Source organism: Dryas octopetala, chromosome 3 (genome assembly GCF_963921425.1).
Source record: "Dryas octopetala chromosome 3, drDryOcto1.1, whole genome shotgun sequence".
Taxonomy (NCBI): Eukaryota; Viridiplantae; Streptophyta; class Magnoliopsida; order Rosales; family Rosaceae; genus Dryas; species Dryas octopetala.
Window position 1 is genome coordinate 14281635 of NC_141368.1, and position 16874 is coordinate 14298508.

The window sequence follows — 16874 nt, forward strand, 5'->3', positions numbered from 1 at the left end:
GATAATTGCTCATCTCAAATAGATTATGACTTGTATAGAAAATCTATTTGTAACGTGGAAAACCTCAATGATATATAGAAAATCTTACGTTAGGTTCTAGATAATTGCTCATCTCAAATATCAATGCATTTAATTTCGATCCTCCTGGGGGCCAATTAGAGAAAATAATTAAGAAGGAATGATAATTTGATTTGGCATAGACATGGCATGGTGTGTGTGTGTGTGGTGCATGTTTCAGTTGCAGTAATTGGCCACTAGGAAGTCTGATCGATCGAAATAGACAGAGAAGAGACTTATTTAATAAAATGGCTAGTTATCAAGAAAAACAAATCTGAAATTTGATTCGTATTAAAACTTTATGCAAAAACCATGGTCCTTGTCAATAATACAATATGAAAAATGTGCGAGGATGGATCTCCACATAAACGTGATTGTTTGATAACTAGAATATATAATTGAAGAGCAGGGACCATTCAACTTTTGTAGCAAGGTGGGTGTACGTGGCATAGCAATCCCTTATTATTATATATATGCACGTTGCATGCAGTTGGAGCAGCACAGATCATATCAATATCATCGAGATCATAGATATACAGAGATCATAAATGGCAGCATTGCCAAGTTCTGTGGTGCTGAAATCAGTGTACAACAACAAGTACTTGAGCTTAACACATGGTGGTGAAGATGCGGAGCTGCCAGTAGGGTTTGTGAAATTTGATGGCGAGGAGGTTGTGAGCCAGCGCGCAAAGTTTGAATTGGAGATGGCGAAGAATAGTGAGAATAAAGGGCTGGTGCACATAAGATGCTCTTACAACAACAAATACTTGGTGAGGAGCCCCGGACCCCAATATGGTCTGTGGATTGTTGCCGCGGCTCAACAACCAGAGGAAGACCGTTCCAAATCCTCATGTACCTTGTTTGAGCCCATCGTCGTCGACCATGCTGATGCTGATCTTCGTGTCCAATTTCGCCACGTCCAACTCGGACGCTATGCCTCTTTGTGGGAGGGTGGTCCACCACTACTGGCGCCAGGCATGTTCCTTGGATCTGAATCGCATAACCAGGAGTTGCATGACGTGTTCACAGTCGTGGACTGGGAAACTCTGGTGCTGTTCCCGCGACACGTGGCATTCAAGGGAGACAATGGCATGTACCTCTGCGCCTACTCGGATGGTGACCCGAATCAAAGGTTTTTGGGAGTCCAGAAGGATGAAAAGGCAGACTACGAGGTGTTCACGACTGCCAACGGATGCGTCCGCATAAAGTCTATTCACTTTGGCAAGTTTTGGAGGTGGGCGTCCGATTTTATCAGGGCCAACGAGTCTGACAACTCGTCGGAGAATACAGACGTGTTGTTTTGGCCAATCAAAGTCAACGACAACGTCGTGGCTCTGCGCAGCATGGCGAACAACAACTTCTGCAAGAGGTTCACAACCGGAAGCACCCAACACTGTCTGCAAGCTTCCGACACCAACATCACAGTACATTCACGGCTGATGGTGGAAGAGCTTGTGATTTCAAGGACCATCTACAATCTCGCTCACCGTCTCGTGGATGGGAGGATCTACAACGAGAGCCTCATCACTTTGGCAACCGGAGAGGCCAGTAACGAGAGCCGCACTGAGCCGCGTACATACACCATCAAGTTGCCGTACAAGGACATAAAGACCTCCACTTGGAACCCCAACGTTTCTTTTAAGTCGGGAGTCACAACGACGCTCAAGGTTTCCACCGTTCCACGAATCGTGGACGGAAAGATGGAATTATCATCGGCCAATTCTAGTGCGGGATACCAGTGGGGCGAAACCAACACCACGGAAACTGATTTGGAGATTACATACCAGGTGGTTGTGCCGCCGCTGACTACCACGACGGTGGATCTGGTAGCCACACAGGGTTCATGCGATGTTCCCTTCTCCTATGCTCAGAGCGACATTCTTTATAACGGGGCCCCCAACATCCAACTCATGGACTATGGCCTTTACACTGCCACCAATTACTACCACCTCAAGTTCACCGTAAAACAACAAAACCTCTAGCTCTCATCGCCCGTCGATCTCATCCATGCAGATCATCATCAATTAATTAATAAGAATAAAATTCTAGTACCAGCCTATAGCTCATAATACTAAGGCCTCGTTTGGTACTTGGACTGCACTGGATAATTAATTTTAACTAGAGTAATTGCATGTGTTGTGTTGTATTGCACTGTAATGTATTGCATTGCATTGTATTGTATTGTATTATTATTAATAAAGTCAAGTATTTGGTGTTGCACCAGACTAAGACATTGACTCAATTGTGGTTGTGTAATTTGGTGTTGAATGTACTGGATAAGAGGTCATCGTATGTACTCTTCAATTTTTAAAATATAATTTCTAAATAAAAAAATTTAAGCGCAAGTTACTAATAAACACCGGCCAATAGAAGAGAAAGACCACGACACAAAAAAAAGGTAGTGGTTATATTCACACCTCTTATCATATCCACCCCTTTTTACTCACCCACCTTGTTACAAAGATGTCCTAAACTTCATAAATTTTAAAATCTTTTACTCTCATTTTCTCATATCCTTATTCCTTTGATTATTTTGATTTTGGGTGATAGACAATCAAATCAACGTCGGAGAGAATTTACTTAATAAAAAGGTAAGAAAAAAATTTCTTTTTGTCTGATGCTTTCAATTTTTTTATTTTTTTATTTTGGGTAGGACAACCACGTGATGTTCCACCAGATTCTTTGATATCAAGCAAATAATGGCATACCAAATACAAACCTTCAAAGAGGCCAATGATTACATCGCATATGAATAAATACTACAAGCACCTATATATTGAGAGTAAGAGGGAATACTAATATGAATAATAAGGGAAATGATTTTGTGTCCTATTTAGGGCACAAGATCTATGTGCCCTAATCTGATGTGGCAACATCGCTATTTATATGTCACATCTTATTAATATAATTAATGTTAAAATTAAGACTATATTACCCAACCAAAATCTAATTGTTAAAATTATTACTTTAGTAATAACAAATCTGTATTGCATCTTCTCCATAATTCGAAGTTATTAATTTCCTTCTGCAAGCATAACTCTCCAGTTATGTCCATGGATTCTTGATCAATGAATGTTTTTTTCTTCATTATATTTTAGTGACCGAGTTCTTATGTTATTTTTATTTTTTTAATATTAATTAATTGTTATTCATAAGATTCAAACTCAGATCAAACTTATTTCAATAAAAAAAAAATTATATGTCATCCACTATACCAAATAATTATTGATTATTTTTAACATATCTGATACCATATTAAACATCTATTCTAGAAAATTAGATATTAAGTGAAGAGGCGCAATATAGTTAGTGTTAGAAATAATTCGTGCTTGAAGTTCAATTGACCCTACTAATTAAGCGATTTGTTCACCATTAATTTCACGTTTATTCTTACTCCTATCTTCCCTGAATTTTTCTTAAGGATTGGGACGTGGGGTGGAAGTGTTTGGTAAAATATCTCAGAAGCAGTTCCCTTTTTTCTATATACAAAGGGGCACGACAACACATCCCCACCACTACAAGAAAAAACACTTTGGGCGACGAACCTAGTTCCTCTCTCAAAGTTGATTTTCGTCGCCCAAAACTTTGGGCGACGGAATGTGTTCGTCGAGTATTTGGTCGCCCAAACCTTGACGCCCAAGAGTTTGGGCGACGAACTTATCAATTTGGTCGCCCAAAGCTACCTAAGGGAGACGAATTTAGTTCGTCTCCTAAGGCATGTGGTTTGTCGCCCAAAGCATGTTTAGGCGACGAATTATTTCGTCGCCTAAACATACTTTGGGCGACGAATTAGTAGTTCCTCTCCCAAAGTATATTTAAGCGACGGAATTATTCGTCGCCTAAACGTTCTTTGGGCGACGAATTAGTAGTTCCTCTCCCAAAGTATATTTAGGCGACGGAATTATTCGTCACCTAAATATGCTTTGGGCGACGAATTAGTCGTTCCTGTCCCAAAGTATATTTAGGCAACGAAATTATTCCGTCGCCTAAACCTATTTTATTTAAAAAAAATTAATTTTTTTTTAAATTTAATATTTTATATATCCAAAATATATATAACACAAAATTAATAAATTTATACAAAACCTATTTTATTTAAATTTTTTTTAATTTAATATTTTTTATATCCAAAATGTATATAACACAAAAATTAATAAATTTATACAAAATGTATTAATAAATTTATTCACCCGCTTCGACTTCAGTCCTCCGAATTGCGTAGATACGAAAGCCACACCGGATGACGCAGGAGCCGAGGTGCCTATAACTTGACTGTAGTGGTGAGCCGAAGAAGGTTGGACTATAGCATCGGGAGCCGAAAAGGGAGTAGCCTAGACTGCTGCATCAGGAACGGGTGAGGGAGTGGCTTGGACTGCGGCATCAAGAGCGGGTGAGGTATCGGGATCGGGAGTGCATGCCAGCTCGGTGGTCCTAGATGCATGCATTCGCCTTCCACCTCATAATCAAAAAAATTAAATATAACAATTTAACAATTAAACTAAATTCAACAATTTAACAAATTAACTAAATTTTATAATTACTCTAAATCACATATTTTACACACGGTGTTGTGCTGCCATCTAAGAGTACATTTTCAAGCTTAAGGTCTCTATGGCAGATTTGCTGCCATAAATGAATTAATTCCTTACTACAATCAACACTACCAAAGATCATAAGGAAAAATAGCAGTATAACAACACATTAACAGAAGAGTTCCAATTTACAGTGGTTCTACAACCAATTAATAGCAAAAGAAAAGGTTGGTTAGTTCTACATTAGTAATCTACATAGAAGAGTAGCATTTATGGATATACACATAATTCATTAGTAACCTCTTTGAATTGAATAATATTTGGATGCTTCAATGACCTGTGGTTCATGATCTCCCTTTGCACATGTTCGACTATCTGCAACACCAAAGAAATGAAAAACAAAAAAACCCAATTCCCAGAAAAATTCAAACATCAAAAACAAAGGAAAAACAAAGTGAGAGAATTGACACACAAAAAAAAAAGGAAGATAAAAGGTGAAGGAGATGAAACAGTCCTTCTGGCCTCTCTAGTCCACTTGTCTCCGACCAGCCTTGCAACCCCAAAATTTCCAGACCCTATATCCTTCACAATCTCATAAATAAAACCATAAATAAAAAAAAAACAGAAAAACCCACAATTTAAAAAAACAAATTAGAAAACCCACAATCGGGTGGGTTTGCTGCAGGTGGGTTCCAGTTGGGTTGCTGGCCAGGGTGGGGTGGGGGTTGATGATGGGGATAAGTTGCTGGTGAGGAATCAAGGGAGGCGGAAGGGAAAGGGGAGAGAGAAAGAGGAGGCCGAGGAAGGTTCGATAAGGGTGGGGATTGGTTTCGTGGAGAGAGAAAGAGGAGGGGGTGGGGATGGGTTTCGGGGAGAGAGAAAGAGGAGGGGGTGGGTATGGGTTTCGGTGGGGAGGGCGGCGGTCACGGAGGGAGAGGGGAGAGAGAAAGAGGAGGCCGAGGAATGTGAGGATTGGTTTCGTGAAGAGAGAGAAAGAGGAGGGGGTGGGTATGGGTTTCGGGGAGGAGAAAGAGGAGGGGGCGGGGATGGGTTTCTGGGAGAGAGAAATAGGAGGAGCTGGGTTGGGTTTCGGTGGGTCGGGTGGGTTTCGGTGGGGAGGGCGGCGGTCACGGAGGGAGATGAGTGGTCGGGGAGGGAGAGAATGAGAGGTGGTCTGCGTTGAAGCAGGGGAGAGGAAGAAGACATTAGCAGGGGAGAGAAGGAAAAAAATAAATAAAGAAGAAGAAATACCAGATCTGGGGAGGGTTAATCGAAAAGACTTTAAGCGAGGAAACTAATTTTGTCGCCCAAAGAGAGTTTGGGCGACGGAATGTTCTATTTCGTCGCCTAAACTCTCTTTAGGCGACAAAATTAGTTTCCTCGCCTCAGTTTGTGAAATTTTTTGCACGAGTTGACCCCGCCAATTTTTTAACTAAAATTCAGAAAAAATGAATGAACTGGACTTTGGGCGAGGAATATATATATTCGTCGCCCAAAGTGACTTTAGGCGAGGAATAGATAAATTCGTTGCCCAAAGTATGGCCCTAATACCATTTTTTACAAATTTATAATTTATATTTAGTATTTAAAATTTATATATAATAAATCATTATAATAAAATTGTATACTTAATTATATACAATAGGATTCTAAATTTTAACTTAATCACTAAATTATATTTATAATTTTACATATTACAAATATAAAAAAATTTCATCGTTATTTAACTTCTACATCTCTGATTAAGCTAATTTTTTGCATGTATGATCTTTGAGTGTGAAACTAAAAATGAACGTTTCAGGTCATTGAAAACACATCGAGATGTGATCATCTACATATAAATGAACGGTTTCGACAATTGAAGAGTATAATTTTATCAATTCTTTCATTGAAACCTTGTCATTTCAATAATTGTGAAGAACAATCAGAGCTGTTCATTTTCTATGTTCATACTCAAAGATCATCTCTGCAAAAAATCAACCAAATCGGAATTCAGCTAGTCGTTGAATTATCATTATAAAACTCACGATCGTTCTTTAATTTGACCACTGTTACCTCATTTCTACATCTTCAATTGACCTAAATTTTTGCAGGGATGATCTTTGAGTAGGGTACTAAAAAATGAACGGTTCTGATCGTTGTAAACACGATCAAGATATGTCCATCTACATATAAATGAACGGTTTCAACACTTGATTAGTATAATTCTATTAATTATTACATTGAAACCTTGTCGTTTCAATAATTGTGAAGACCACAATGTGATTTCAATGATCAGAGCTGTTCATTTTCTATGTTCATACTCAAAGATCATCTCTGCAAAAAATCAGCCAAATCGGAATTCAGCTAGTCGTTGAATTATCATTATAAAACCCACGATCGTTCTTTAATTTGACCACTGTTACCTCATTTCTATATCTTCAATTGAGCTAAATTTTTGCATGAATGATCTTTGAGTAGGGAACTAAAAAATGAACGGTTCTGATCGTTGTAAACACGATCAAGATATGCCCATCTACATATAAATAAACGGTTTCAACACTTGATTAGTATAATTCTATTAATTCTTTCGTTGAAACCTTGTCGTTTCAATAATTTTGAAGACCACAATGTGATTTCAATGATCAGAGCCGTTTCATTTTCTATATTCATACTCAAAGATCATCCCTGCAAAAAATCAGCCAAATCGGAATTCAGCTAGTTGTTGAATTATTATTATTAAACCCACGATCGTTCATTAATTTGAGCACCGATACCTAACTTCTACATCTTCAATTGAGCTAAATTTTTATAAGGATGATCATTGAGTAGGGAACAAAAAAATGAACGGTTCAGATCGTTGAAAATACGATCACATCGTATTCTTATACCTAAATATAAATGCACATAAAAAATAAATTGGACTTTGGGCGAGGAATCTATAAATTCGTCTCCCAAAGTGACTTTGGGCGAGGAATACATGAATTCGTCTCCCAAAGTGACTTTGGGCGACGAATCCAAATATTCGTCGCCCAAAGTCGCTTTGGGCGAGGAAATATAGATTCGTCTTCCAAAGTGACTTTGGGCGACGAATTCATGTATTCCTCGCCCAAAGTCACTTTGGGGGACGAATATATCTTCGTCGCCCAAAGTATAGGCCTAATTAATACCATTTTTTGCTAATTTATAATTTATATTTTAGTATTTAAATATATATAATAAATTATTATAATAAGATTGTATACTTAACAATATATAATAGGATTCTAAATTTTAACTTAATTACTAAATAATATTTATAATTTTAAATATATACAAATATAAAATAATTTCACCATTACTTAACTTTTACATCTCCGATTAAGCTAAATTTTTGCATGAATGATCTTTGAGTAGTGAATTAAAAAATGAACGGTTCGGATCGTTGAAAACACGATCAAGATATGTTCATCTACATATAAATGAACGGTTTCAATACTTAAAGAATATAATTTTATTAACTCTTTCGTTGAAACTTTGTCGTTTCAATAATTGTGAAAACCACAATGTGATTTCAACAATCAGAGCTGTTCATTTTCTATGTTCATACTCAAAGATCATCTCTGCAAAAAATCAGCTAAATCAGAATTCAGCTAGCCATTGAATTATCATTAGAAAACCCACGATCGTTCATCAATTCGACCACCGTTACCTAACTTCTACATCTTTGATTGAGCTAAATTTTTGCAGGGATGATCTTTGAGTAGGGAACTAAAAAATAAACGGTTCAGATAGTTGAAAACACGTTCGCATTGTATTTTTATACCTAAATATAAATGCACATAAAAAATGAACTGGACTTTGGGCGAGGAATCTATAGATTCGTCTCCCAAAGTGACTTTGGGCGAGGAATTAATATATTCGTCACCCAAAGTCACTTTAGGCGAGGAATATATATTCGTCGCCCAAAGTCAGTGACTTTGGGCGACGAAATTATTCCTCGCCCAAACCTTTATTGGTTTCGGCGACAAATGTTTGAATTCGTCGCCCAAAACCTCTTTGGGTGACCAATTTGAGTTCGTCGCCCAAATATTTTTTTCTTGTAGTGCACATAGAGAAATTTCAAAATCTGTCACTGTCAATAGGTACATCAACTTTTATTCGATCGACACTTTAGTATTACTAATGGGGTTATTTCTAATGTGGAATGAGTACTCACGTAGGTGGCTAGTAATTTTTTATTAATTTAAATTTTACCGTGAATCTCACAACAAAGAATGGTTTACAATCACCACGATTGTGCACGCGCTAGAGACCATCTTTTTAAGTACAAAGCTTAACCATGATTGCTTTTAAAAAAGAAATTAAACCTTGGACTTGCTTAAAATGCGCACAAAAGTTAGGTGGAGCCATGATCTAATTGCCTTCCAAGTATGATCTAGTTGATAATCTCACAACATTATTATGTATTTCATATGGGAAGAAGATTAGGTTGCATATTAATATTATAATTTACAATTAGCACAACGTGGTGGGGACCCCGGATTTGATGAGACATTAGGGGACTGTTAATTACGTTTCTTGTGTCCGTAGACGCATTTTGATTGGTCGATAATTTTGTCCTTGTTGAGATAATCAATGAAAGTTGTGACTATTTTAATCCATAACGACAAATTTGTCATTAGGTTCCATAGGAGCAGTTGCTCTTAAAGAAATATTAAAAGATGCTTAGGTGCTTAATAATCCTTTGAAGTGGTCAAAGTTAGACAAAACATTAATAAACTATTATATATGTTAGAGCCTTAGGGCAGCATTTTGAATTTCAATTCCCTCAATAAACAACAATTTAGGTTTTTCTTCGTTGAGAACAAGGAATACAATTTCAAGTTTTGAGGAAATTTCGATAGAAATTTTGACGAAAATTTCAAAGATTTTTAAATTTCGACAGAAATTAGACGGAAATGATAGAAATTACTATCAAAATACGAAAATTTTGAATGAAACTTTACCATATGTTTATTTAACATATTATCTACTAAGTTGATAAAAAACATTGAATAAATCAAATTATATAGTAGGTTTCATGTGATATAAGGTGAATATAATACGCGCTGAAAGAAATACTGTTAAATAAAATTAGTATAATGAATACACAAAATTAGTATATTCTTTATACTATATAATTTAATTATACACTAAAATCTAAACTCTAATACTCTATATATTCTATATACCCTAATACTCTTTATACTCTATAATCTATACATTAAACCATATATACTCTATATTTTTTAGAATATTAGGTTTTAAGCCCTTTATGATACTTTTAATTATTTGTTTTTATATAAAAATGTATTAAAGTTTAAGGTTTAAAATAACTAAATGAAATCTCGAACTTTTTTTTTTCTTTCCAATTGCCCAAAGGCCCCAAACCCCCCTCCTTTTTTCTCTTTTTTTTTTTTTCTTTCCTTACTTTTTTTCCATGTACCTCTCTCTTCAGTTTTATTTTTTATTTTTTTATCTTTCCTTCTTTTTTTCCCGTGCTGGTTTCTCGATCAGTTGGGATTAACTGTACGTACTAAAAGCGAAAAAAGAAAGAAAAAGATCGAAGAAGAAGGAGGAAGGGCTGGGTTTCTTAGTTTTTTTTTTTTCTAACTTTTTATATGCATTTGCATTAAAAAACAAAAAAAAGGAAGAAGGAGGAGGTATATAAATAAAATACCTTAATATTAGGTAGTGGTGATGGTATTGGGTGTTTTTATTGGGTATAGAGAGTAGAATATATAGGTGAGATGTAGTCTTGGGTTTTAGTAAGAGTAATTTGGGAAAACTTGTTGGTTATACTAATAAATTTTTATAATTTTTAATTTTTAGTTGTGTGTAAAAAATGTGTTGGGGATACTGATAATTTTTTTTTTTTTTTTTTTTTTTTTATGTTTACCCAACTTAGAATGACCAAGATACATGCATGCCTTCCAGCCATGTGTTTGATATGTTCTTAGTGTAAATTTCTGACCATGATATCTTTATCGGCTCCTTGCCAAAAAACAAAAAAGGTACCAATAATGCAAGATAGTAGATGCCATGCAACGGTACAAATAAAAATAAGTTAAATGTGGCATTGCATGAAGTCATGGCCGGTGTGGTCATTTGATCAACTTTTAAACGCGTCCAAATTAAACTCACATGTCGTACGGTGACAGCTGGATTGGTTAGGTTCTAGATAATTGCTCATCTCAAATATCAATATATGCATTTAATTTCGATCCTTCTGGGGGCCAATTAGAGAAAATAATTAAGAAGGAATGATAATTTGATTTCGCATAGACATGACATGGTGTGTGTGTGTGTGGTGCATGTTTCAGTTGCAGTAATTCGCCACTGGGAAGCCTGATCGATCGAAATAGACAGAGAAGAGACTTATTTAATAAAATGGCTAGCTATCAAGAAAAACAAATCTGAAATTTGATTCGTATTAAAACTTTATCCAAAAATGATGGTCCTTGTCAATAATACAATATGAAAAATGTGCGAGGATGGATCTCCACATAAACGTGATTGTTTGATAACTAGAAATTATAATTGAAGAGCAGGGACCATTCAACTTTTGTAGCAAGGTGGGTGTACGTGGCATAGCAATCCCTTATTATTATATATATGCACGTTGCATGCAGTTGGAGCAGCACAGATCATATCAATATCATCGAGATCATAGATATACAGAGATCATAAATGGCAGCATTGCCAAGTTCTGTGGTGCTGAAATCAGTGTACAACAACAAGTACTTGAGCTTAACACATGGTGGTGAAGATGCGGAGCTGCCAGTAGGGTTTGTGAAATTTGATGGCGAGGAGGTTGTGAGCCAGCGCGCAAAGTTTGAATTGGAGATGGCGAAGAATAGTGAGAATAAAGGGCTGGTGCACATAAGATGCTCTTACAACAACAAATACTTGGTGAGGAGCCCCGGACCCCAATATGGTCTGTGGATTGTTGCCGCGGCTCAACAACCAGAGGAAGACCGTTCCAAATCCTCATGTACCTTGTTTGAGCCCATCGTCGTCGACCATGCTGATGCTGATCTTCGTGTCCAATTTCGCCACGTCCAACTCGGACGTTATGCTTCCTTGTGGGAGGGTGGTCCACCACTACTTGCGCCAGGCATGTTCCTTGGATCTGAATCGCATAACCAGGAGTTGCACGACGTGTTCACAGTCGTGGACTGGGAAACTCTGGTGCTGTTCCCGCGACACGTGGCGTTCAAGGGAGACAATGGCATGTACCTCTGCGCCTACTCGGATGGTGACCCGAATCAAAGGTTTATGGGAGTCCAGAAGGATGAAAAGGCAGACTACGAGGTGTTCACAACTGCCAACGGATGCGTCCGCATAAAGTCGGTTCACTTTGGCAAGTTTTGGAGGTGGGCGTCCGATTTTATCAGGGCCAACGAGTCTGACGACTCGTCGGAGAATCCAGACGTGTTGTTTTGGCCAATCAAAGTCAACGACAAGGTCGTGGCTCTGCGCAGCATGGCGAACAACAACTTCTGCAAGAGGTTCACGCCCGGAAGCATCCAACACTGTCTGCAAGCTTCCGACACCAGCATCACAGTACATTCACGGCTGATGGTGGAAGAGCTTGTGATTTCAAGGACCATCGACAATCTCGCTCACCGTCTCGTGGATGGGAGGATCTACAACGAGAGCCTCTTCACTTTGGCAACCGGAGAGGCCAGTAACGAGAGCCGCACTGAGCCGCGCACATACACCATCAAGTTGCCGTACAAGGACATAAAGACCTCCACTTGGAACCCCAACGTGTCTTTTAAGTCGGGAGTCACAACGACGCTCAAGGTTTCCACCGTTCCACGAATCGTGGACGGAAAGATCGAATTATCATCGGCCGAGTCTACTTACCAGTGGGGCGAAACCAACACCACGGAAACTGATTTGGAGACTACTTACCAGGTGGTTGTGCCGCCGCTGACTACCACGACGGTGGATCTGGTAGCCACACAGGGTTCATGCGATGTTCCCTTCTCCTATGCTCAGAGCGACATTCTTTATAACGGGGTCCCCAACATCCAACTCATGGACTATGGCCTTTACACTGCCACCAATTACTACCACCTCAAGTTCACCGTAAAACAAAAAAACCTCTAGCTCTCACCGCCCGTCGATCTTATCCATGCAGATCATCATCAATTAATTAATAAGAATAAAATTCTAGTACCAGCCTATAGCTCATAATACTAAGGCCTCGTTTGGTACTTGGACTGCACTGGATAATTAATTTTAACTAGAGTAATTGCATGTGTTGTGTTGTGTTGCATTGCATTGTATTGTATTGCATTGCATTGCATTGTATTGTATTGTATTATTATTAATAAAGTCAAGTATTTGGTGTTGCACCAGACATTGACTCAATTGTGTTGTTGTGTAATTTGGTGTTGAATGTACTGGATAAGAGGTCATCGTATGTACTCTCCATAATTCAAAGTTATTAAATTTCCTTCTGCAAGCATAACTCTCCAATTATGTCCATGGATTCTTGATCAATAAATGTTTTTTTCTTATTTCATATCTTTGCAACTCAACTCAAATGAATCAACAAGCAAAAGTAAACAATATTTAATCAGCAGAATCAATGTTATACGCACTAGAAGTAATTCAAGCATGTATAGTTCAATGACCCAATGGAAACTAGGAGAACCACAATTGTTCAAATTGAGCAATGGGTTTTTATTTTTTTTCTGCCAAATTTGGGATTTGAATGAGATCTCATCATGTTTTAAACTCTTAAAGTTTTAATTTTTTGAGATTTCAAGTCAAAGTTGTTAAGCCCTCTATGAGTTGTTTTTTTTTTCTTTCTTTTATCTAGACCTCCATGAGTGGCTTAGTTTGCAGGTACATCGATTTGATTTTAATTTGCAGGGCCGCAAGGGAAGGAGATGAAGAAAGCGCGTACTAAAAAATGTCATTTTCATTGTTAATATATTATAATAAATAAAAATAATTTGTAGCTATTGGGTCTTAATTTGGTTGGATGCAATCGAAAAGACTAGGTAAGTAGGGGAAGCTATTGGCTTCAAATGAATCCATCCTAAAGTTAGGGATAAATCTTTTTTAATTTGTTTTTGTGAAATGAATAATAATTGCAAAATTGTAAGAGAGGTTAAAATTGTCTTTGCAAAAATTATGTAATAATGTCATGTCATTAGGGCACCAAATATTAGAGCACTCTAGCACAATTAATCAGGAAAGATCTTAGGCAATCTTTCAATTCAATTCAAATTTAGGATCCATGGATGCAATAACTGGATTATGGGAGTGTGCGACTTGAACTATTGATTTGGCCGTACGTGCAAATATATGCCCTTATCTGCCGCATTCGAATTCACAACAAAAAATGTGTTTTTGTTCTAACCACAGTGTAAGCCCTATACAGAGGATAGGCTGATTCGTTTGAAGAGAATCTTTTCTATGATCAAACCCGATTATGTCGTGTATGATATGAACAAGCTCCATAAGATCCAACTCCTCGTTCAATTCTTTTGAAGTCATTGGATCTTTTTCCGTGTTCGAGAATCTCTACGTACCCTTCTTCCACTCCATTCTGAAGAGTAACTAGGACCAATTCAGTCACATTTATTTTCATTCATTTGGAATATGGGTTTCTACTTCATTTTTATTATAAAAAAATATTTTATGTGCTAGCGTGTAGAAGCCTAGTCTTTTCTAGACTTCCTTAGATATTTTTAGGGGTGTGTGTGTGGCGCTGCATGTGTGGTTGGTGTTATAAGACTAGGGTTTTAAACAAAAGTTAGAACAACAAACCAAGAAAACTAGAGAGAGAGAGAGAAGAGAAGAAGAAAAAGAAAGAAAGAGAAAGAAAATGAGAGAAACAGCGAGAGCGAGAGAGAGGGAGAGAGAGAGAGAGGAGAGAAGGAGAAGAGAGAAAGGAAAGACAGAGAGAGAAAGAAGGAATGAATAGATCGAGAGTAAAAGAAAAAGAGAGGAAGAAGAAGAAGGTAAGTTCCATCTTCCATGAACTCTCTATTTTTATTTAGAATTGAGCTTGGGTATCATTTATGGTTATTTGAGGGGTAAAAGGATGGTCAGAGAAGTTTATTTGATCAACTTAACATAGGAAATGAATAAGGAAATTAAAGGAAGAGAAATTCGGATGGGATGTCTTTAGCAATTTTTGGGTTTACGTTCTTGAATGAGATTTTGATCGATTTCTAAGTCATTTCGAGGTTGGGTATTTGATTTGGAGACTTTAGACATGTTTCTAGTAACTTAGGAACCTGATTTGGGGTGTAGAATTCGAAGGAAAAGTGGTAGGAACACTAAAGCAAAATTCTACAATTTTTTGGAAAAATATATGGCAGTTTCAAGTACACTACTTTAGGACCAATTATCTCGCGTTTTATAGTTATATTTTGAATTATCTTCATATGGTTGTAAAGAGAAAATTCATAACTTCAAAACGAGTATACGATTGCTGAATTTGATGGAGATTTAATAGATTAAAAGTCACGGCAAAGTTGAGAGGAAAATCTGGAAAACTGGCAAAATAGGGGAAAATGAAGAAGATGATGAATAGTGCCCACCGACAACCCCCATGTGCATCACCGGCGCGTGCGGTGGCTCTGGTCGCCAAGGAAAGTACCTCCCCACCTATTTTTTGATTTCGAATTCGATGATGGCCTCCGTTTTGTGATCCGAGTCCTTTAACTTAGCGACTTTTAATTGTGGTATTTAGTTGTTTATGATGGGATTAGGTTTAGAAGACGATAGGGAGGAACGAGACAACTTTTAGCTGCAGAGCAAACACAAATTTGAGAAAGGAGTTCTGAAGAACCTTTGAGGATGAATTGATTTTATTGAATATTTATTGAAAAATATTATATGTGTGCTAATACATGAATTATATAAATTATCTAAATTATGTAAACATGATAGGAATCAGTTAAGTATTAAACATTAATTAATTACTAGTGCATTTTTTTGAATGTGACGTTTATTTGAACATGAAGCATGATTCATTAAGAAATTAATGAAGATCACGGTGGTGAGAATGAATTGGGAGTTTAAATTTAAATTTTGCGAGTAGAGTGCAGTTGCGTACTGATAAAACGATCTAATTAACTTCCGAAGGCGCATTGGGAACTTCGGTTGCGTATCGAAGTTAGGATGTCTTGCACTTCAGTTGCGATTGAAGTGAAGATGTGTTGCAATTTATTTCTCAAGGGATAGAATTAAGGAAGTGTAGCATAACATTCATGCATTGATTTAGTATTATTATAATATATATTATTTGTTACATTTTGTATGTTTTCACTGAGCTTTAGTTTAAGTTCAAGGTGTTAAGTACAAGACATTCTCTCTATTTTACTGTACGTGTCCCTCACATGAGTGCCACTTTAATCACTTATTTCGAATCTCATAATTAATTTCAGTAAGTTATATGTATGTTGAAATGACGATAATATTCTCACATCAAATGCTCGCATGAAAAAAGAAATAGAAGGAATTGAAAAAAAAAAATATATATATATATATATATATAGAGGAGTGCTCTAAAACTAACTGGTTAGCAAGTTAATACGAAGCTATTTATGCTTTTGGGACTACCACATAACTAATCTCATAATCCAAAGCATCAATTATTTAAGTCATATTTCAAATATCATCATTGCAAAAAATCAACTAAATCGGAAATCATTTAGTCATCTACTTGAAATCAAATAAATAGACGATCAGTGTTTTTGATAAAAGCATATAAATAGTTGTTGTTATAATCAAATGACTAAATGACTTTCGATTTTGGAGATTTTTTACGAGAATGATCTTTGAACTAGGGCCTAAAAAATAGACGGTTTGAATTTTGAGATTACATTGTGTGGTGGGCCCAACAGGGTGGTTAATTAGCTTCGTATTAACTTACTAACTAGTTAGTTTTAGAGCATTCTTGTATATACATATATATATATACAGTAATGATCACTCGCTCACCAAAGAGCGGAGAATTCTCAGCTCACCTAACCACCCGCTCATCACAGAGCGGGGAATTCAATGATCGGGACCATCCATTTTTTAGGTCTATCCTTAAGGGTTGTCTCTGTAAAAAATCAGCTAAATCGATAATTGTTTGGTCCTCCAAACTTTGCAGACAAATACAGTTCGTCAGATAATGTTGAAATGATGTTGACAGTAATACACTGGCTAAATAGTTTCCGATTGGGCTGATTTTTTGCAAGGATGATTTTTGAATGATGCACTAAATTATGGACGGTTCCAATCATTAAAATTCGTTACTGGGTG

The 16874-nt window shown here is 36.9% G+C and overlaps 2 protein-coding genes across 2 annotated transcripts; both read left to right on the top strand.

Annotated features, from left to right (window-relative positions):
- The first annotated feature begins 605 nt into the window (after positions 1-605).
- Positions 606-2039, top strand: LOC147291189 (uncharacterized). The gene has a single exon (XM_086235890.1). It carries the CDS (start codon positions 606-608, stop codon positions 2037-2039), a length of 1434 nt encoding a protein of 477 aa, XP_086092016.1.
- Positions 2040-11279: 9240 nt separating this feature from the next.
- LOC147291190 (uncharacterized) lies at positions 11280-12707 on the top strand. Its single transcript, XM_086235891.1, has one exon. The coding sequence runs from the start codon at positions 11280-11282 to the stop codon at positions 12705-12707; it is 1428 nt and encodes a 475-aa protein (XP_086092017.1).
- The last annotated feature ends 4167 nt before the right edge of the window (positions 12708-16874 follow it).